Source organism: Caloenas nicobarica, chromosome 5 (genome assembly GCF_036013445.1).
Source record: "Caloenas nicobarica isolate bCalNic1 chromosome 5, bCalNic1.hap1, whole genome shotgun sequence".
Lineage (NCBI taxonomy): Eukaryota > Metazoa > Chordata > Aves > Columbiformes > Columbidae > Caloenas > Caloenas nicobarica.
In genome coordinates, this window is record NC_088249.1 from 55,806,209 (window position 1) to 55,828,204 (window position 21,996).

The 21,996-nt window shown below is 41.3% G+C and overlaps 1 protein-coding gene across 1 annotated transcript in view; it reads left to right on the top strand.

The window, feature by feature from the left end:
* The window catches only part of RRAS2 (RAS related 2), a 45,780-nt gene extending 23,789 nt beyond the window's left edge, over nt 1–21,991 (top strand). The window contains exons 2-6 of the mRNA XM_065635575.1: nt 8,684–8,771; nt 9,514–9,616; nt 11,935–12,043; nt 19,968–20,086; nt 20,541–21,991. Coding sequence (XP_065491647.1) covers nt 8,684–8,771; nt 9,514–9,616; nt 11,935–12,043; nt 19,968–20,086; nt 20,541–20,628 — 507 coding nt within the window. The 3' untranslated portion in view covers nt 20,629–21,991. The remainder of the gene's footprint in view (nt 1–8,683; nt 8,772–9,513; nt 9,617–11,934; nt 12,044–19,967; nt 20,087–20,540) is intronic.
* The last annotated feature ends 5 nt before the right edge of the window (nt 21,992–21,996 follow it).

The following is a 21,996-nucleotide window of genomic DNA, read 5'->3' on the forward strand; positions in this document are numbered from 1 at the left end:
AAAGTCAGTTTGGTTTTGGTCTTTCATCTTCCTGAATCTTAGTCCACTGTGTGACCTGCACAATAAGTTGTTGCTCCAAAACCCATGTGGCTCTTAAATCCCTGACAAATCAGTCCTGCTGATCTGTGGATGAAATCTATGGAATTTCCCAGTGTATGGGTATCTAGAGAAACATCACTGGAAACGTGTGTGTTTATGGTTATGAAGTTTGAGTGTTCGTTTAGGAAATATTGATATTAAAGGTGCACAGACAGAATTCAGAGATGTGTATTAGTCTTTAGATTAAAGCCATTTTACCCTCTGTACTCCTTCTCCCTTGCTCTCACCATCCCAACGCATGTTTCCCAACACCTGTGAGGGAAAGAGTGACTTTTGCTTTTAGGTACTTTAGGTAGTGACCACAACAAAGCCCATGAAGAAAAGAGCTGTGTTGTATTTGGCCATCTGCAATAAATATGCCCGTGCACTGAACACGGATTTCCTAATAGTTTTCTTTTTCTGATGTGCTCGTTCAGTGATCACTGTATATGGAAGGGCAGGGAGTGTAGAGGGAGAGAAGAAAATGTGGCCATGTATAAGCACTAACTCATGCTTTGTTTAGCGTTTCCAGACCAAGCAGAAACTCTTGACAATCCATGCATTGCATAAAAAAAGGGGAAGACTTACCTGTACTTAACCAGGTCAGATGTTTACTTTCATAACCTACTGTATCTTATTCAGAATGTACGATTGGTATTTCTTCTGTCTTTGGATTATGTGTTGGGTGATAATCTAATGGATACACTCTGGGGCTGCCATGGGTTATTAAAGAACTTTGCATTCTCTGTTGTGATGGTCTTCCTTAACAGAACCATTAAGATTTGATTATGTATGTACTTAATCATAAATATCAGTATTTTATGTGTATGTCGTGCTAGTTTTTCAGGAACAAATAAAAGAACTGTTCAACTTTTATATGAATTTCCAAGGGGTTTAGCTTGTATGTGGCTCATGGCATCTTTCACTATAGATTTCTTCAGTTTAATCCCCTTCTTTCTTTGTGTCTCAGTTTTCACTGTTCATGAAATTGTTGAGTGTTTCATATCACTGGATAATTGCAGTAATTGTAGTTACAAATGACATCTGTTTCCCTGGATAGCCATAACAACTCTGGCAGTGTACATTAGAACAGTGGGAAGTAGCGTAAATTGAGGGAAGCATCATCGATTGCTTACAAGCACTGAGTATCTTTTAGTTTATATTTTTCGGAAGAAAGGAACAGGTGCTCTTGATGTCTGTATAATTAAAAGAAAGTAACTTTTAAAGATTTGTATGTGTATGGAATAATTGGATACACGTGGCCTTCTGTAGTATGATCCAGTGTTTTACTTGTTATCTCTGCTGTCAGGTCTTTATCAGCATAAATCTAGACCTTTGATCCCTCACTGCCCCCAATGTTCAACACCAAAATACTTCCCCTTGCTCTACAAAGGGTGGCTGTTCATGCCAGCAAAGCACTCTCAATGCTGTCTCAAGCACTTTGCTTCAGGCGATGCTGGGGTGCCCTGGGGAGCCGCTGCAGCCCTGCTGGTGCTTTGTGCAGTGCCTGAGCCCTTTGCAGAGGTGGCACCCCTGTCATTGACCCCAGCAGCACTGACCTCCTGCTCTCCCCACACCAAGTGGTTCAACCTGTGTGGAAACACCAGGTCCTGGTGAACCACCTGCTATTGGGGAGGTATACGTTAAGTTTTTAATGAGCTTATCAGAGACCATATAATCAGTTGTGTGCTTTTTTTTTCCTGTGACCTGAGTACATGGTGCTCCGCAAAATACTGAAGTTGTTTGTTTTGCTGTGTCCATGCCTTTATTGTGGAATGCAGTCCAAGTTTAAGTTTGCTTCCAGAAGTCAGTTCAGTTTTGTTTTATTGTATTTTTTTTCCCCTGCATGTTTTCCTTGTTTTCTAGCCAGCCAACTCAAATATTTCTAAAGAAATTACCTGAGGAACCTCAGCTGTTGTGTGAAAGCAGGTTCTTCAGTTAATCTCTCCAGGCGCTGAGGCCCCAGCAGCTGCTTTGCTCCATTACCAGTTCACCTGGGCATGTTAGTTCTGGGTCTGGGCCAGTGTAGTGCTTGGGTGAGGTGGCAGGTCACTGCTCCCTGTCCTCTAGGAATGTGGCTGTGGTGATATTGGACCTCTTTGTGCACCTCTAGGGACAGGGACAGAAGTGTAGACTAAAGCTCTGCAGCCTGGAGGACGGCACAGTGTGGCTCTGGTCGTGTTAGGATGGACTTGGCTGCTGTGTCACTCTTCTGAGGTAGAAGAGCTGAAGGCAGAGGCTGTAGGATTTCTGTGGGTGGTAAAGCAGTGAAGGTTACAAGCTGATTTATGCAGCCAGTCATTTAGATCTTAATTTGTAGTCTGAGAAAGCTTTTACCATGTAGCCAAGTACCTCAAACAGAAAGGTTTTTGTTTGTGGTCCTACTAACTGGTCAGGGCACTATACCTCTGGTCTTAAACTCCGGCAGTGACTTTGTCTATGGCTTGGAACAAATGTCAGAAATACTAATTCAAATGAGGAAGGTTATTTAAAAGAGAGCTTTGTCAGGTTTGTGTCTTTTTCTGTATTCCGTATTTCTGGTATGATCAGTGTGGTGTGTGTGATGGGGCTGTAGCTGATGCTGTTGTTTGTTTTGTGCCCATGGTGTGAAGACATGCTGCTACAGATCTGGCATTGGACTTCACATCTGTCCAGTGGGTCAGGAGCAGGCAAATGTTGTCGGTCAAGTTCTACAGGAATGAGGAAGCTAGAAAAGAGATAGTAATGTTGGTGGTAGTCACAGCAGAAACTGCTAAATGTCAAGTAGCACTTATAGCCTAGGGGATGTCTTGGGTCATGTATTTCAGGTGTTTGGAAATGTACTCAAGTCCACAGCTGAAGCTTTGGTGTGCAGTATTCACCAATGTGTTTAAGTTCTGACTTACAAATTATAACTGGGAAGGACGTTGGGGCTATTTGCAATGCTGAAATTGTTGGTGTTATTTAAATCCAGAGCTGGTCTGTAACTTCAGCTGGAGGGTGGAAACCCTTCTATTTGCTTGCCTGCACTGGGTTGAAACCAAAAACTTAAACATGTGGAAAAAATTTAAATAAGCAACTAGTGAGTCTTTGAAACATGAAGTGTGTATTTAGTAAATACAAATGGAGGTTATAGACACAGCAAGGATAGATATATATTTTGGCGTGTACCACTCCTTTAATTGACTTGTGGTGATGCTTTCACTGTGCTGGGCTGCCTTTTGGTGCATACCCTTTAGGCTTGGTGTGAAGATAAAAGGGAGCACGTTATGCAGCCTCTGGACTGCTGCTTGTAGCAGTTCCCTGTTGATAGTGTCTGACATCTCTCTTGCCTTAAAACTTCAGCATTGGTGCAAAAGAAAGTAATCCACTGGCTTTCCAGCTTGTGGGCTGTTAGTGACCTTATGAAGAGTAAGAAAGAAAAGCTGTATAAGGGCTATGAAACTGCACAGGGGTTCTCCATCTTTCCATGTAAGATGTCTTCACTTAGGTAGTTGTGTTTATTAATTTATGGAGTGGGACTCATGAGCTCGTAAGCGAGTCCAGCTAATGGAGGAATTCCCTTATGTGTATTAAAGGCAGCATAAGCAAGGGCGAAGATGATGAACTGAAAGCAGATTTTTCACAGGTTCTCCTTGCCAAAAGACTTGAGCGATTACAACAATGGTTTAGGGATTACTGTTACCTTAAATGGAGAAAGCCTGCTAGAGCAGTATTCAGTATAGCAGTGTCATCGTTCCTGAGCACCACAAGTAGAAACTTCTGCGAAGGTCAGGAGATTGTGTTTGAAATATAATTTAGGATGACAAGTGTATGTATAGGAAGGGATTGTGGTGGTGGATTGCCCAGCTGCAAGTGGTGTAGGTGGTGTGGGGATGCAGGTTGTTTTTTGTTGTTGTGTGTGTGGTGTTTTTGTTTTGTTTTGGTGGGAGGGAATGTTTTTTTTGTTGTGTGTGGTTTTTTGGGGTGTTTTATTTTGTGTGGGTTTTTTTTTTTTTGTTTGTGTTCCCCCCCCCACACACACACTAATGGGCTTATGTCCTTGGCACACTTTCGTATCTCTGGACTTGATTGCCTTAGCAGTCTTAGAAAGAGGAAACCTAGAAAACTTGTTGCATAATGTTTTGGGTAAATTGAATGGTTGATGAGACTACTGGGCTTGGCTTCTCATTTCCCTTCTAGGAGGTGCGTGGAAAGAGCCTTGTTTTTGCTGGCGATTAAGGGAGCGCTGTAATACAAGAGCATATTCAAGTTACAATCTTCATAGAAGAAATTTAGTTTCTTTTGGTTATCTCCTGCAGGCAGTGGCCAGCTGTGGTGGAGCCAGCGGAATGAGGTTTGTCATTGCAACTCAGTGCTCCCTGAAGAGTAGATCTGGTCTGCAACAGGTCACCCTAGAGCAGAGGTGTCAAACTCATTGTTACTAGAGGGCACATCAGTATCGTGGTTGCCTTCAAAGGGCCGAATATAGTTTTAGGGCTGTATAAACGTAGGAGTAGTTACATTTGTACAGTCCTAAAATTACATTTGGCCCTTTGAAGTCAACCGCGAGGCTGATGTGGCCGCTGCTGAAAATGGGTTTGACACTCCTGCCCTAGAGACTGGTCCAGCGTGTTTTGTACCAGCTGGTATCCGAGATACCTGCTGTAGCTTTCTAGTATTTCCTAGTTTAGCAGAGCAGCTGCTTTGGAGTGTTAGGACTCACACATACAGCTCTCACAGAGGAGACAGCAGTAGGGCAGGCCTGGGTATTCCAGCGCTGTGGCATGGCGCAGTTTTGCTGTGCCAGGAGTGTGCTGCTCCTCTAATTTGTCCGGACTTGGTGTTGGTTTAAAACTGGTAGGTTGGCAGTGGTTTGCATCTGCTGGAATTATACTCTTCTTAGTCTTAGAAGCAGCTCTGCCACAAAGTCCTTGGCCTCTACAAAGCTGCTTATACCTGCGCATGGTCTTGGGCTTGCTGGGTGTGCAGGCCCCTTCCCACCATTGCCGGATGGCATTTGAAAGTCCAGCTACAGCCTCATGGAATACTTCAGCATACACTTCACCATCCCTTAATTCTTTAAACACTGACTGCGCAGCAGCAGCAAGGTCCATTTCTGCTCAGCTTGATAAATACCGCGTCTGCTACATCTAATTTTCGTAAATCAACCCTGACTGAATGAGGCCTGTGAGCTGCGGTTGACGTGCTCCCTGTGGCTAATAGTCCCAGTGCAATTTGGGAAGACTCCTTCAAAACCAGCAGCTATTTCAGGCACATTAGTTTTGCCCGGTGCCTGGAGGTAGACCACAACACTAATTGCCTCTCAGACCTCTCCTGTAGTAGCTGCGACAGCAGATTTGGCAGTGCAGCTCCACGGGAGGAAAGAAATTGCTCGTAAGAGATTTGTTACATGGGGGAGCTTTTTCTGATTTTGAGATGTGGCTGATGCTGGATCAGAGCAACTTAGTCTTGTTCCCTTTTTTGGGGGAGGAAGCAGTGTTCCATGTCTCTGTACCTAGTCTGGCACTCTCACTTTGTGTGTAGTTTCCTTTTTTTTAAAAAAACAAACAAAGAAATGAAAAAGGGTGGAGGGAATCACAGAAGTGCCCTGGAGATTACAGAACATGCTGCAGCTCTTGGCCCGTGGACAGATAATAAGGAAAATATGAAGAATTCCTCTGAGATCACTATACTTTTTCTGACCTTTCTCAGTGAAAAATAATGCCCTTGTTGGATATAAACTTGCTGCTTTAGGTGGTCTGCTAATACTGTTTCATGAGAGCGAAATAAATTGATTCCAAATTCTCCCTTTTCTTTAAGACTTGGCATACTTTATTGCTTTATCGATGTAAAGGGTCAGGCACTAACTCTTCTGCAAGATGGAGAAATTAAAGTTCAAGCTGGAGAGAGACAGGGAGTAACTTCAGAGTGCGTGCTCTATCTTCCAAATCAGAACCGTGAATTTCTAGATATACTGATAGTGACACTGTGTTTTAGTCACTTAACGTTTGTGGTTTGTTGATTTATTTTTTTTTTAATTTTTTTTTTAGTAAATATCACTTTGATTTTCCTTAGTGAAACATAGGACTTAAATTTTTCCTTGTGATCTTCCCTTTTAAAGTCAGATTCTGTAAGTGGTTTTATTTACACATTTGTATGTTCACATAAATGAATCTCTTATATCTTTCAAAGATTGTTCAAGACCACAGAGGAGCTGAGATCTAATTTAGAATTTATTCATGTATTCATTCCTTAAAGACTGTTCTTACGCTCCTAGATAACACTTTGAGTCATGGATACAGGCAAAAGGCAAGAACAGTTTTGAAGGCTGTGGTTTTTTCCTCTTTAAATTTTCAGAGAAGCAAGGTAAAGGCACAACTTGTGATCAGAACAACATCTTCTGGGTGCTTGTTCCGTGGTGAGATGTTCTGCTGTCTGCAAATAGCACTCTTCTGCTGGAAAACATGAAGTTTGTGTGCTCCAGTTAGGATCCCATGCCTGGTGGTTTGTTTGAATTTGTTGGGGTGATTTTATTTGGTTGGGTTTTTTTGTGGGTGGGGCTCTAGGAAGGGTTGGAGGGGCAAGATTGCTTAGCCTGACTGAATGTTCTAAAATGAGGGAGAAACCATTTATTCTCCAGAAATGAGCAACTTGACTTACACAGAACACTGTGAGAGAGGAGTGAATTATAGCATCTCATGTGTCACAGGTATCTCTGGTGGGGCATATTGCTGTGATTTTGTCCTTCTTGGAGAGGAACGTGGTTATTCTAATGTTATTGCTATGCAAAGGTTTACACAGTGGTGCCATTGATGCAGAACGACTGAGACTGCTGTGTAGGTGTATCCTGAGAGGACGGATCGCTGATGTCTGCTGAACATGCAAAGGAGATGTGCACAGCCATTCCATGTCTGCTCTGGGGGGGACAGCAGTTTATCAGTGTGTTGTTGGATCTAAATGAATATACATCAGCAGCAACCTGGACATACTCTTCCTCTAGCCAACTGCATGGTGGTGGTATATGAGCATAGGTTATGTGTAACATACACAGCTGGTAAAGTGTGTTACAGCTGGTGATATGTTCTTCCCAGTAAGGCAGCTGCAGCCCAGTTGATGAACTCTGCTGGGGAGCCCATGTCTCTGTTAAACCAGCAACCTGCTGCGGATGTGTCCGAATGCGGGGTGAGCGGGGTGCAGTCAGGACAGGGTGCTGCAGCCAGCCCTCGGGGGCTACTCCACAGTGGAACTGGGCAAGAACAAATACAACCACCTTAATAAAACTATGTCTGCAAGAACAGATTTAACCGTGTTCTGCACTGACAATTATTTGTCTGGAGAAGGTTAGTGGGCTAGTGCTGCAATTTCAGTTCTTTTTCTTTTTTGTTTGTCTTCCCTACAATGGTGTCTGTTAACTTGGCTTTAAGTTTAGAGGAAGAGAGTGATGTCTTGTTTGGTACCTTTGAATTTGTCTGATGGGAGGGATGCTTTAGTGAGAACTATTAATTTTGACATGAACAAGGAGATGCACCCTGTTTTGGGTGGTTATCTTCTTAATGCAAGAAAAACACCCCACCTCTTTTTTTTTTGCTTCCTAAGAGCCAATATGTAGTTTTAAAGCATTCCTGTTTCCTTACTGGCTTACAAAACTGAATAACGTATGCAGGTAGGACTCCTTCAGTTCCTGTGGCATTCATCTGGGTGCATGCATGCCCGAAAGGGAGGAATTTGATTATCAGAGTTCAGATTTGTTGTGCTGCTGTGCTTTAGTTTTGGGTGAAGATTACTTTGCTGTGACTACATGCAAGCTAGAAGTCCATCCTTTGAAATCTAAACTTGTATTTTTCAGATAGCATTGTTACCCCAGTATTCAATAACAGGTCACCCAGTCTCTAGAAAGATGTAACAGAATGTGCTTTGCTCTGCAGTTCGGGTGATAAATAACAGGCTGGCAGTATCTGGTGGAGCCTCGTGTTTAGGCAATGGGTGACAAAGGCTTTTATCTGCTTTCAGGAGTTGTCTTTTTGGAGGATGTGCGTTCTTAAAGTCATTAACACCAGGAGAGAAATCCTGGCAACAAGGATGAAGCACTAAACTTTATTCAGCTTACCAATTAAGTGCCACTTGTGCTGTGTGGAGCTGTTGCTAGAAATTGTTATAAAACTGCTAGAGAATTCTAGAAACAGCTGGGAAAAACCCTGGTGCTTCCTAGAAATTGCTGGCTCTGGGAGCAGGGCAGGAAATCCTGGAAACTTTTGAGAAATCCGAAAAACTTCTAAACCCTACCAGAAGTTCAGAGAAACTTAACAGTTACAAGAGACCTTAAAAGCTGCCAGAAATGAAAAGTTTCTAGGGATTCCTCCTGGAAAATTCTAGGAGTTACCAGAAACCTCTAAAAAAATACTAGAAAATCTGTGGGAATCCAGTAAATTCCATGACTCTGCTAGTAATTGCTACAAATTAGGAGCGTTTATAGGAACAGGAAAACGCTTATCTGCTACGTTTTGGATAAAGTGACAAATGGTTGTATACGCGGGTAAAACCTGCTCGTGTTCCCCAAGCTGTCAAGCATACAGTTCTAGCATCTTACTCGATGAGTGTCCTGTACGTGCTTGTCTTACACACAAACTTGTTTTCTTTTCTGCAGTCCTATTTTGTTACGGATTATGATCCCACGATTGAAGACTCCTACACCAAGCAATGTGTGATAGATGAAAGAGCTGCGCGCTTGGACAGTAAGTGGCCTCGCTAAAGTGTGGTACTGACAGGCTGTGGCTGTCGCTGCCTGTGTTTACATCTGTGTCCATAAAATATAATGCAGGCGAACAACTGTGCAGCATGTGGCTTTTTATGTAAGTGTGTGGCAGGTAAAAGCTACCTACCTTTGTTTTATTAATGAGGTACCCAGGATTGAAAGTGCTTATGTCTTATATATGTGCAAGTGTCTCTCTTTGAAGTAAATTGGACAATTTTTTTTGAGAATTATTCCTGAAACTTTAGTGCCTACAAAACTAGGAGAATTTATGTAACTCTTGACAGTTACCTGGGTGACCCTGGTGGAATGAAAAACTCATCTCTTGGCTGTTGTGTGCTGCCTGTCTCCAGTGCAGTATGAATGCTTTGCTTTAAAAGTTTCAGTTCTCCACTGTCAGTGATTTCTTTAAGGGCAAACCAGCAAAAAACAAGCCCCATCACCAGATCTCTGTAAGCATTTACTGGTTGTTTCAGCTGGTCATGATTAGCAAAAGTCTACCAAACTTTGTCTTTCAGATTGTTTGGTAGGTCTTGAATTGTTCAGCCAGTCCAGGAACTTTTTGGGAATCTTAACAAAAATCCAATAGTATCTGTAAAAAGTGATTTCTGCTTAGTTACAGCATACAGGAGAGGCTCTCAAAATATCCTGCTAGGTAGGATTTTTTTCTCAGTCTATACTCTAAGACCATGAACTGTAGTAATCAATGTTTTGCTTATGTTCAGTTCTGGATACAGCAGGACAAGAAGAATTTGGAGCCATGCGTGAACAGTACATGAGGACAGGCGAGGGTTTTCTGCTTGTTTTCTCAGTCACTGATAGAGGAAGGTAAGCCTGATGTAGTTATTAAAACAAACAAGTTGTGATTAATTTTAAATTGCTGCTTATCTTTTATTGAAATTATCTCACACATGTGCATTCACTCTTAGATTGTGATGTGATGCTCTTTCAGCACTGATGAAAACCCATTTTAAACCAATCACTCATTGAAAGTGTCTGTCTCTTGCAATAGATGCCTTGAAAGCATGCACAAAATAACAGCAATTCTATTCAAGCACTTCATTGCAGTCCAGAGTACAACAGCTTCCTGGAAGCGACAAATTTAAACTAGTGGCACCATTCAACAATGTCTCATCAGTTCTTAGAAATATCTCCTTGCCGTGTGCTCATCAATGTCGAGTGACTGGTTCTGGATTTCTGAGCAGGCGTGTCCAGTTCAGGGTCTGTCTCATACATTTGCTGGCAGTGCTCGCTCTGCTCCCGTGAATTGACTGGAACCTCCATAACTGATTGACCCCAGAGCTGAGGTGAAACGTCTTTTTTTAGAAGCTCATGGAGCTTGGTCAGGCAGCTCCTGATCACTGCAAGAGTAGGAAACCGCCGTGTATATACAGACAATCACATAATATTTGGGCTGTGATCTTCTTCCATTGAGCTTATCAGATTGTGTCCTAATAAAGGAGAAGTGCTCAGGGATCTGTTCTTCTGCTTGTTTCAAGTTGCAACAGAAGAGTGATCAAATGCCAAAAAAAAAAAAGTTGTCCATGATTCTGCCCCTGCTTCCCCCTTTTACAGGTCCAGTTCAAGCTCTAAGTTACTTCTGATCTTATTAGCAGCTCTATCTGTCATGAGAATTAAGATAAATATTCTGTGGAGCGTGAGCATGTTTCCATTGCATCTGTATCTTACACTTAAGAATGCTGCTAAATGTACAAATTTATCTTGATGTACTGTCCAGAAGAGATTCTTGCTCTTCTGTTGGAGATCTTGGTCTGTGGATTCAAGACATAGTGAGCACTTGTGTTAACAACTATTTTTTCTACAGAGGACCGTAGATTTTTTTTTTTTTTGAAGTCGTCACGTGAACTCCTTGGTTTGTCTAAAAAGTTTTTGTTTGCTCATCTGAAGGCCTTCAAAGATTTCTGAAGAGCAAAGTTGTCATTTTTGCTCTGATACCCATTTGATTTAAGACTGACTTGTCTGTCAGTGAAGTATCTGCTAGCAGTGTCTGTCCTGCTTCTGTGATGGAAAGTAATTCTGAAGTAAGAAAAAAATCTAGATGACTTAGTTGGTAACTTTCAAATTCCTCCAGTTGCTACAGACTTCTGAGCAAAGTATTAAACCAGCATATCTAAATGGAGGGCCAATGGTGCTTAGTGCCATACTAATTCACCTATCTTTTTACGATTGCTTTATATGGATGAGGTGGATTGGCATTGTCATGTCTGATTATAATTTTTTTTAAGGCAACTTTCTTAACCGATGAGCATCTTGCTTTCAAATTTTAGTTTGCAAATCTAAGTGTAAATGGCTTCAGACTATATGCCTGGAATTAAATATAGTGCTTGGGAAGTCTGTGCTCTAAAGGACATGTTGATTGTCTGCAAGCAAATGTGCTGAAGCTCCTTATGTAGTGATGGAGCTTTAACAGTGTTCACTTAAACAGTGATTTTTTTTTTTTTTTCTTCTCCTCCCCACTTCCCTTAAAAAAATCCTTGTTTGGACCAGAACTAGCTTGTTTAATATACTGTCCTTGGAGAAGCTTTCTGCTTTGCTCGCCTTCCCTTAAGCACTGATGGAATATTCCTTACTGCTTGAACAGCATCAGTACCAACTCAGGTGGTAACTGGAAAGCTTTCTGATGATTTAGCCCTGCCATTTTTCTGTTCTTCAAGAAATAACGTTTTCCAACTTTGATAGCTTCCCCTAAAATTCCTAGAAGTAGCTGTGGAGGCTGCCAGCTGAAATATTGATCACCAGGGTCTCTAGACCCTGAGTATTCCAGCCAGAGTTGAACTCCAGAGTCAATATTTGTAGAATGAACTGTGATTTGTCTCATTCTCCACAACACTTTGGCATCCAGGTCCCTCTAGATTGAGACACAGTAAGTGTTTTGCTTACCCTGCAGCCCCACCTAAGCCCAGTGCATCACACATAGCTAACCTGGGGATGTTTTTAGGTTGAGTGTTTGAATGATTCTCTGACTGGTCATGCTGTGACAGTGGACTCCGGAGTGCCTGCAGCTGTCGGTGCTTGTGTGGCATGGCAGGGCAAGTCCAAACAGGTGACTCATCATCTCTGAACTGCTGCAGAACCCAAGAGTCTATGAATTAGTGCACTGATGCTCTGCTTTTATTCTTTTACAGTTTTGAAGAAATCTATAAGTTTCAGCGACAAATTCTTAGAGTGAAAGATCGTGATGAGTTTCCTATGATTCTAGTTGGTAATAAAGCAGATCTGGACCACCAAAGACAGGTAATTCATTTGCTATTAGGTGCTGCTCACTTTCTTCTAGAAACTTTGCAGTTTTCCTCCCGAAACCAGAGTGGGAACAAGAAACAAATGAAAAAAAAAATCATATAATACTAATTCCAATGCAAGAAACACAACTACACTCAGTTTCTGTACTTGAGCAATCTTAGAAGCATGATGGCATTCCACGTACAGCACATCTTCTGTCTGACTCAGTGAGATTATGTTGAGACCAAATCTATTCACATCCAGAGTTTGGAGCTTACTGTCATGCCTTGATTACTCAGGCATGAACGTGTCTAATTCCTCCGTTCTGTTACTCACTGTAGCGCTGTGCCAAGCAGAGCGCATTCCAGCACCGGCTTTAACGATCCTGAGACTTCAGGGCTGTTGCTTTTACCATTCAGTGCTGTGATGTATAAATGGGTGGCCATTCTATTTGGCTACTGGTCTTCTGTGTAACTGACTTATAAGAGCTGGAAGTACAGCAACACAATTACTGTGGTATTTATGTACCTTAAAATTAAAGCTTTGAAACTAGCAGATTTCAACCTCGCCTCTAGTTGTAAAGGAGCTTAAAAGATTTAGTTTAGAATGATTTAAAGAAGGAGCTTTAAATTTGTTTTCACTGTTTACTCTTTCATGAATCAAACTGATTTGAGCTGAAATGAAAATAATCTTGCTGCATCAGCAGGAAAGAAACAGGTGTCAAACTTGTATTAGTCTTCAGCAGCTTATTTCAGAGGTTTAGTATTTTCTCCTGAGACAGTAAGATGACTCTTAAAGCTTGGTAGCAAACACATTATTTTTTTTTTTTTATGTGAATAAACGAAATACTACTAAAATTGCTATAATTGAGTTTCATAAGGAAAACAGAGCTTTAAACAATAAGATATTCTCAGACTTGTGTACCAGGACATGTCTTAGTTTCTGTCCACAAGTGCTTACATAGGTTTTGTTCTTTGCTAAATAAAACCTTTTATCTGAGAAAACAGTGGCTGGAACAAGTAAAAAAAGTTAGACTCAATGTTAAAGAATTTAGTGGGTTAGTACATTGTTGTTGAATGAGTTTCTTGAATACTGCATAAGACTTTCAGTACAAAAAAAGTTCCTGTTGAGTATGCTACTTTGATTGTCACAACCTCTTTACCCCAGAACCTGTGTAGAAAGATCATGACAAAATTAAAACCTATGCTGAAAGATTCTGTCTTGAAACAGGTTTTCACAGAAGTAGCTCATGAACTCATCAGAAGTAACTTCATGTCCTCACACATGCACAAACTGTCAGCCTGTCCCTGAGGCAGAGGTGAAACTCTCTCACCCTTCAGTTACCATCATGCCCCCAGCAAAATCCCCAAATTTAACCTTGCTGGTCCCAGAACATAATTTGCTTTATCTTATGCACAAATGTTGGTGTGGAAACCATGCAGGTGAAACTGAACTGTTCTGCAAACTGTAATTGCTGAAGGACAAACATCCAGGTGCTTTGGGAGGGAAATAACGTGGCTGCTGTTAACCCCAGTTCTCAGAGGATACGTGCAACTATAGTTGGTCATTCTGTAGATGCATTTCTAGAAACAGTTACGAACTTTGTTTTCTCTCCTCCGCCCTCCTAATATTACTATACCTCCTCTGTTTGTCCCTTAAAGGAAGAAAGAGGTGCCTGTCGCCTGTTCTCCTTCTAGTCCCTCTGTACCCGATTCCTTGCTGCTTTTGCAGATGCTGATGGGCTGGTGGGCATTCAAGCTCAAGGCAGCTGTTTTCAAATTGCTTAACTTCACAGTTTTGCTGCTTATATATGAATGCAAATAAAAGCATATGTCCCCAAGAGCTCCTTTTGCTTTTTATGGCTACATTAATCACCTTAATTGATTAGATGCTGATGAGCATAACTTTTGGTGCTATCGCTCACATGCAATTTATGTGCAAACTAGTGAATTTGTGACTTCCATTATAACTTATGCCTCAGCTGTAGCTGAAAAAGCACCTCTGGGTTTACTGAAACAGCTACTTATGTGTTCTTAACTCTTCCTTTCCCCATCACATGGTGTGTTTCAGTTGGCCCGAAGTCAGTCTGAAGGAATGGTTTGGGGATGCTGAGCTGAGATAATTGGTCCCCAGAAGGGAGAGGTTCCCCTCCCTCTTGACCTCACGTTCCTGCTCTCTCCTTTGCTGGCCCTCGCTCTCACTTGAATCACTTTGGGAGCTGAATCATCTCTCTAGACGGGGGGAGAAACAGATGAGCTGGAATGGCTTTCTGGGACGTGTGTGAGTTAAATCGGCTTGCAGAAAGAGTTGAGAGCCAGCACTTGAAGCATGGGAAGGGGTGGGACTGTGGTATGGAGGAGAGCAGGGAGGAGTTGGGGTGGGGGGAAGAAAGTGAGACCTCGCCTTTTGGCAGCAGCAGCAGTGAGATGTTATCAGCTGGACGTTAAACGCAGCCAGAGTCTCAGCTTCGTCAGTGGGGTTGTTTCCACTACATCAAGTCTCCGTGTGGGCCTGCAGGCAGCGAGACCAGCTTGCTAATGTGGCTGAAAACCAGTCCTGCCACCGGGTCTCCCCAAGGATGGAGAAACTTCAGCCTGACGAGCGAGATCATCCTGCTCTGGCGGTGGGTTTGCTGCAATGGGAGGTCTGGGGGCAAAGGCGAGTGTGCTCCCTCCCCTTGGGGAGGAGGACATGGGGTGTACCCAGGCTGTAACTTGTGGGCAAAAACGTGAGAAGTGCTGGTCCTCTGCACTCCGGCGTTTTTAGTCTGCTGGTGCATCAGGCCTGGCTTTGGTTACACCAAAACCAGGCTAGGGTATCACAGGGCAGTCCTTTTGCTTATCTGGCACTACTACAAGAAGTCATCTTACTGTTTTGTTTAATCACAAATGTATTTTTTTCAGCTTCAGAATTTAAATATAATTTTTAGAAATTCAGAAAGCTGGATACGAGTTATTAGAGCACAACTACTTGTACTAGGCATCTGTCTTCTTTTTCTGAAAGACAGGAGGCGAAGCAGTGAAATAATAGAGAACACGTGCTACTTCTGAGAGCGTAGAACTAGCATAAAGTAATTTGGTGTGTGTTTTGATTGGCAAACGATGCTTGATAGAATTAGCACGCGAATCTTCCTAGAGCCCAAAAGAGTTGAATGTGTATGAAAGTTTTAGATGCCTCAAGGGTCCGACCATCACCTTTATGTAAGTAACTAAGTCGTAGTTGAACAGTGTACTATCATTGTGATACCATAAATTTGGAAGCAAATGATGCATAACTAATAATCCTTGTGTGGTGGCAACTGTTTCTCAGGAAGTACATGAACTGGGTTGTACAGCAGAACTGCACAGACAATAGTGTGGTCTTGATTAAGTGTTGGGGGATACCAAAGGTGTAGTCTATAATAGTGGTGATTGTAATATATTATAGGTCAACTCACAGGTGTTTTTGAAAGAAGAGAGGTAAAAGAGGAAGTTTGAAATAGTGATTTGCTAAGCTAATAACTGTATAGATAAAATTACAAAAAGTCTGCTGAACTCCATTTGTGTCCTTTGTGCTATGGGAGGCAAAGTCCTCAATATCAATAGGTTAGGTTGACAAAGAAAAATGAGTTATTAGAGGATGAGTAAGCATTAATCTTTAGAATGTCATTGTATGATAAAGAATAAAGTTACTAGTGTTTCCAGATTTCTCAGTCAGTCACGTATTGGTGACTGTGAAACCAAAATTGAAGCACCATCTCTTACTGCTCTTTCCTTAGAGTAAATGCCATGTAGCAGTCTTTCTTTTAAACAGGTAAATTTTCTACAACTCTCTACAACAGCTTCTGTCCAACAACACTGGCTGTTTGTACAGTAAAACAATTCAATAGAGCACCAGATGTTTTAGTAATAAACACTACTGACAGAGGAGTAGACTTGCCAGTGCAGGACTTTTTGTAGATAACTGCTAGCTACAACAGGGTCAAGTCTGATCATTCCCCAGGTGGCAGGGTTTCAAGGAAAATCCAAGTTGTAACAGGAAAGTGCTTGGGTTTCATTAAATGCTCATTCTTGTTTTTGCATCATGGCTGAACTAATACAGTGACCTAGTGCTAAGATCATCTGTGCTGTTAGATACCTTTAAAGTGAGGTTTTAGAGAGAGGTTCATGTGACTTCAGTTCGTGTGTAGAGAGAAGATGAGCAAAGCTTGATTGTCCCAGGCCTCGTGCTTTGACTTTGGCCATCAGCCTAGATGCTGGAAATGAGCAGTTAGTATGTTGGTTTTGCAGACTCTCTGCTGCACAAATAACTTGGCCCAAGATGGCTTTTTCGGGGGCAGAGGGGGCAAGTACAAGGACCTGGGTCATGGCCTATCCAAATTCATGAACACTTGTTTTGGCCTTTTTCTTAACTATTGCGAACTTTTGTGAAAGCGTGACAATAACTTCTTGAGGTGGTAGATTTTATAGCCGTGTACAGTGATGCCTCTGTTCTCGCAGACGGATCGTACCTTCAGGTCTTCCCGTGGCGTGCCTGATTTTCGAGCTTTACGGGTAACAACCATCAGGTGTCTGATGCAGTGTTTGAATACAGCAAGTCTGTCTGTTTGACTGTGTGTCAGTGCTTCACAACCACATTTTGTGCCTACCAAAGTGACATTTTATATGAGAACATGGACAAAACAGAGTAAGTGGATAGTGACTTGCCCCTTCAGGAGAGCACCATGGTAGCCCATGGTAAGTGTGAACAAGCAGCACTGGTGGGTGGGCTGGTGAGGCAGAAAATGGGGTGACAGATGCGCTCGTGAGGAGTGATGGAGCTCTCGACAGGAGCGGATGGTGTTTCTGTGCCCAGAGCATGCCAGGGTGACCACACAGAGGTAGAACTGGATTCCTCTCAAACTTGAGGAGACACTGAACTGTTCCCTGCTGGTGTGGTTACAATGCAGCCCTTAGTTTTGTGTGAGTGTTCAGGCAAAATACAGATGTGGTGTTAGGTTAGGCAGTCTTGTATAGCTGCTTTAGGTGGAGGAAAGAATAGAAACTTGAGAAACTTAATATATTTCTGATAGTTCTCAGTTACAATAGTGAAGAGGGAGGGCAATGTGAGAGATGTTCACAGGATTCTTGCACAAATACTCAAATGGAAACTGTTTCAGTAAGAAGACTGTTAACTTAGGGAGTTGGGGAATAAGCTTTTCCATTTGCTTACATCTTCTGTAATGGTGCTGAATTTCCATTTGCTTACTTAATATCTTCTATAATGGTGCTTAATTTGAGAAACTTTTACCAAATGTCTGAACAGCGTGAATGAATGATATCCAAAAACAATCAGTAAAATATCCTACAACAAAAGATAAGCATCGTGAGTGGTTCTCATTCATGTTCAGCCTTAAGTTTACCAAAACTAAGAGATTTTCACTGCAGAACCAACACACACACATACATGGTTACTACCAGAAAAATCTGTGGTTCTCTTCCATCAAAAGCAAATACTGTTCTTTGAAGGAAAAGGATTTAGTTCTTATGTTGCTGGTGACATTTAAAGTGTCCCATCACGCTTACTGAAAAACCCATCATGACACAGGGTTGTCATACTTGAGAAGGGAGAATAAAAAGATGTAAACTCAACGTTTTTGTTTTCAAGTATTTCTATGTTTGTACTTACTACATTTTCCTCAGCTTTGAAAATGGAGCTGGTATGTTCTGGCCTCTAATTTACATCCTGAACACTGAAAACGCTTCTGTAGTGTATCCAAAACCAAGTATGTTTTTAAACTGACTTTGTGTGTTGAGGTTGCTAAAATTGACCACAAGCTGCTTGACAATATACTTGTAAGACTGACAAAAAGATTATTTTGGAATAAGGAATTGCAGACACTCCAGTAAATGTAACACTTTAAATGCAGAATGTCGTGGAAGTGTAGCTTGACTTCATTACAGTGCTATTTTGACTTGTACCTCTAATGTGTTTCGGATACAATCATGAAGAAAGTAGTAAGCATGTGTTTTTAAAGACTGGGTTCAGTTTCTCCTCAGGGCTATATGTTCCCAACTATTTATTTTTGTTAGATGTTAGACTCTCAGTTTCTGGGGCTACAGTGGTCTATGCAGAGATGGCAAAAACGAAGGGGGTTTAGTTTTGCAAAAATTGCCATATTCATACTTGAACTTTTGTCTGATAAGTGGGGCAGAGATGCGTAGAAGGTTCTGGCAGCCCTGATGCAAACTTTGGGGGATTCGACAGTGTCGTTGATGTGCCAGAAAACAGCTACAAATGTTTCTTAAAGTCCAGCCTTCTTAACCTTCGGAATAAGGGTATTTCAATGTCTGGGGCTGGAGAGGTAGGTGGAAGTGCATTTATTTTAGCTAGTGGAGCAAAAATCTTGAATACCATTCAGTTTTCAGACAGCAACAGAAGCTTGAAAGATGCCAGTCATTCTCACTTTGTGCCCTGCAGTTAAATGCAGCTCCAGTAGTTGATCTTGGGGCTGGATTGGTTTTGAGGGTGTTTTTTGGCTTCTTCAGCTGATGGTGGTAACACCAAAATAAGTGCAGAGTGTCTATGTGTGTTTGAGATCAGCGGATGCATCCAGAGTTACTCCAGCTGGTGGCACGAGGTGCTGGGGGCTCCTCGTAGAGCTTCTTGAGGGTTTTTTGGGAGCAGCCCTCAGTTCAGCAGTAAATGTATGGATGTAATACCAGTGGGGGTGCTAAGGACAGAGGAATCAAACATGTTGCGATTCCTTGTGTAGAGGCTCTCAAACTGTGTGTGTAGCTGTTAGGAAGGTATTTTGCAAGCTTAAAAGTACTTCTGTATCTTGCCCTGTGGTGAACACTGCCAATGATGCTTTTCTATTCCCATCTATTTACGTTTCTGTGTAGCTTCTTAATCTGAGCGCATATCTGAGTGCCTTTCCAAAACTAAATTAAAAATAAACCCTCTTTTTTTTTTCCTGTTCTCATCGAATCAGCCCTCCACATTCTGGTTTAACGCTTTTCTGTGGCAGCAGTGTAATCTTTGACATTTCTTCCACTAGCCATTGTCTTGGCAAGACGTGCTGTTTCCTTTTATCACGGAACGCTGCCCTCTCCTCCCCAGCCCCGCGGGTGACCTTCCCCTGGAAGCCTCGCCTGCCTCGCGCTGCTCCTGTTGTCTGACCCCGCTGCTTTCTACTGCGTCCAAAAATACCCAGGGATCTCCTTTGGTTTTTCCCTGTGACTGACTTATTTCTTCTTCCTATAATGGTCCACTAGCTTCCTGCCTTCTGCTTCATCATGTTCAATTTAATACAAACTCTTTATGATGCTCATTACTTCCTCTTCATCTCGCTTCCTCCTGTTGTCCTGAGGATTCAAGAGGTAGACAGGGTTTCTTTTCTCTAGGTAGCCTGAAGGCTTTATGGATTTTTAGATCTCTTGTAACTTAAGCTACATTTAAAACTGGCAGTATTAATATCTTGCTGTCATAGATTTTTTAAAAGAATTACTTCTCTAAAGATTCAGAAGCTAAACATCAGTTCTTGTTTTTAAAAATAATCTGATTTTTTTTTTTTTTCTCTAGATTTAGCTGGGACAGGGACAAGGTGAATTTATCAGTAGTATTCACAGTTCTGTTGGTAACCCAGCAGATGTTACTGAAGGTTCGAGGAGGAGTGAGGGACTCTTGTCTGCCTGTGAAGGAAAACTCAGTCTTGCGGAACTGAAGACGAGGCAGCTGCAGTGAGGGAAATTCCCTGGAGGGTCAGCCTTTGTCTGTTGCAAAACTGTTTTAAAAAGTCTTCACTTGGATTTGAAACGATGTATTACATGGATTTGTTTCCTAGTGGTATTATGTGGATAGTGTGGAAACTATTTTGTGGCCAGATAAGCATTATGGATCCTTAACGTGTATATGGAGTGTCTACTGATACGAATGTGCCCGCAGAAGTCTTAAATGCGATGACTTATGTCTGTTACAGGTGACACAAGAGGAAGGTCAGCAGCTAGCACGCCAACTTAAAGTAACGTACATGGAAGCCTCAGCAAAAATCAGATTGAATGTAGACCAAGCTTTTCATGAACTTGTCAGAGTTATAAGGTATGATAACTTGAGACCAGATAATTAAGGCTCCCACATTAATGGATAGCTACAGCAAATTTGTTGAAATGTAGTGGGAAGTCACTGAGAAAATTCTATCTGCTGGTACCTGTAAGCTTTGACCAATGCTCTCCATTATAAAATATTCCCATGTATTAGGAAAAATGTTTATGTGAATGTAATATGTATTTGGAAGATAATTTCTTCACCTTAATTTCAGATTTTATTGATCACCTGTTAAGTCCGTTAAACTAAATCAGAGATTGGCCTTCTGTAAATGATGGTATTTCTGAAAAAAAAGGCAAACACAAAAGAACAGTCACTCATTAAATCAGTAGTTTGAGTGTCAAAAGTCCATCCTCTGTGAAAGTGTAAAACCAGTAAATTTAAATACAGTGTGTATTTTTATTTAACTGAAATGATTTTATGATTAATTTGAAATATCTATTTCCAGGAAATTTCAAGAGCAAGAGTGCCCTCCTTCACCAGAGCCAACACGGAAAGAAAAAGACAAGAAAGGATGCCATTGTGTAATTTTCTGAGAATCCCAAGAACCAAGCTATCAACTGCCAGATTACTTTTTTCTTTCCATCATTTTACATCACTTCTGGTATTGGTCTAGCCTTATATGTGCATGTCCTAAAAGTGGTCACCAGAATAGCCTTAGTCCAAGGAGCTGGCAGAATAGTTCCTGAAGAAGACTCAGTCATCCTGGGGCAGACTTCAAAACAAAACACTAAGGCTGCTTCTTTAATACCACAGTTCCTTCCTTCTCTCCCTTAAGAGCTTGCACCTTGTGGAGTTTTATTCGCAAAGGAGATGAAACAAAACCGTGTAGGACAAGGTGTTGAAGTCATGCATAAGTTGTCTCTTGTGAATTAATTTATTTTTACTTCTGACATTTCATTAGCTATTACAAAGACCTATATTGAAGTATAGAGAATACTTTTTAAAAAAGGGGTGGATTGGCTTTTTTTGCCCTCAGTTAAATTAGATTAGAGTATTCAGCTAGCCTTAAGAAACCTACACTGATTTTCATTGTCAGCAAAGATTTTCATCTCTCATTTATGCTGCAGTTTTGTTTCAGTGGCCAAAACAGTCTATTGTATTTATTTTATGAATCCAGAACAGCTACAGGATGATTACTACTACTATTAGGATATGGCCAAATACCTGAGCTCATTCTGGATTGAGGCATTTCAGCTTATTAAGAAATTTCACATCATTTGTTTGGAAACAAATTGTCTTCCTTTGTGTTTCTGGGTAAGGGATTAAGGAAAGCTAAAATTGTAGCTGTTTTTGTTTCATGTGATATAAAAATGAATTTGATCTTTCCATTGTCAGAGATGATTAAATGTTTTTGCTATATACTTTTATACATTATTTTCTTATCAAACTAGTTAACAAGTATTTTTATATGTTTGTAAGCAAATATGCTTTCACAGCATAACTTGTGTATATGTAAAGATGAGTATTTAATTCTCACAGTTCACTTTTAACTGACAAAATGTGGGATTTGCCAAACTGTGGTAAACTTCTCCCTATTCTTCTGGTGATACCCAAGAATGGCCAATTATGTGCCTGCCCAACACACCCATAGAGTAAAATCTAGTGTTGTGTTTTAATGAATTTCAGTATCCCTTACTAAAGACTGACCATTATGTGAATTATTAAACTGTAAGACTTTTAACTGATTGTTTCGTTAAACTGTGGATGGTTGTTTAATTTTGAGTTCTGTGGATTGTGTTTAAACAATTCAAGAGTATGTTCCCTGATATTGAAATACTGAGTGGTATTGCACAGTTGTCACCTTACTGAATGTGTCCAGCAGTTCTTTGAAACTTGATTATTAAGCAAATCCGTGTATAACTTCAGGTGCTAGAATTAAAGGTGATCTAACCATGATCGGG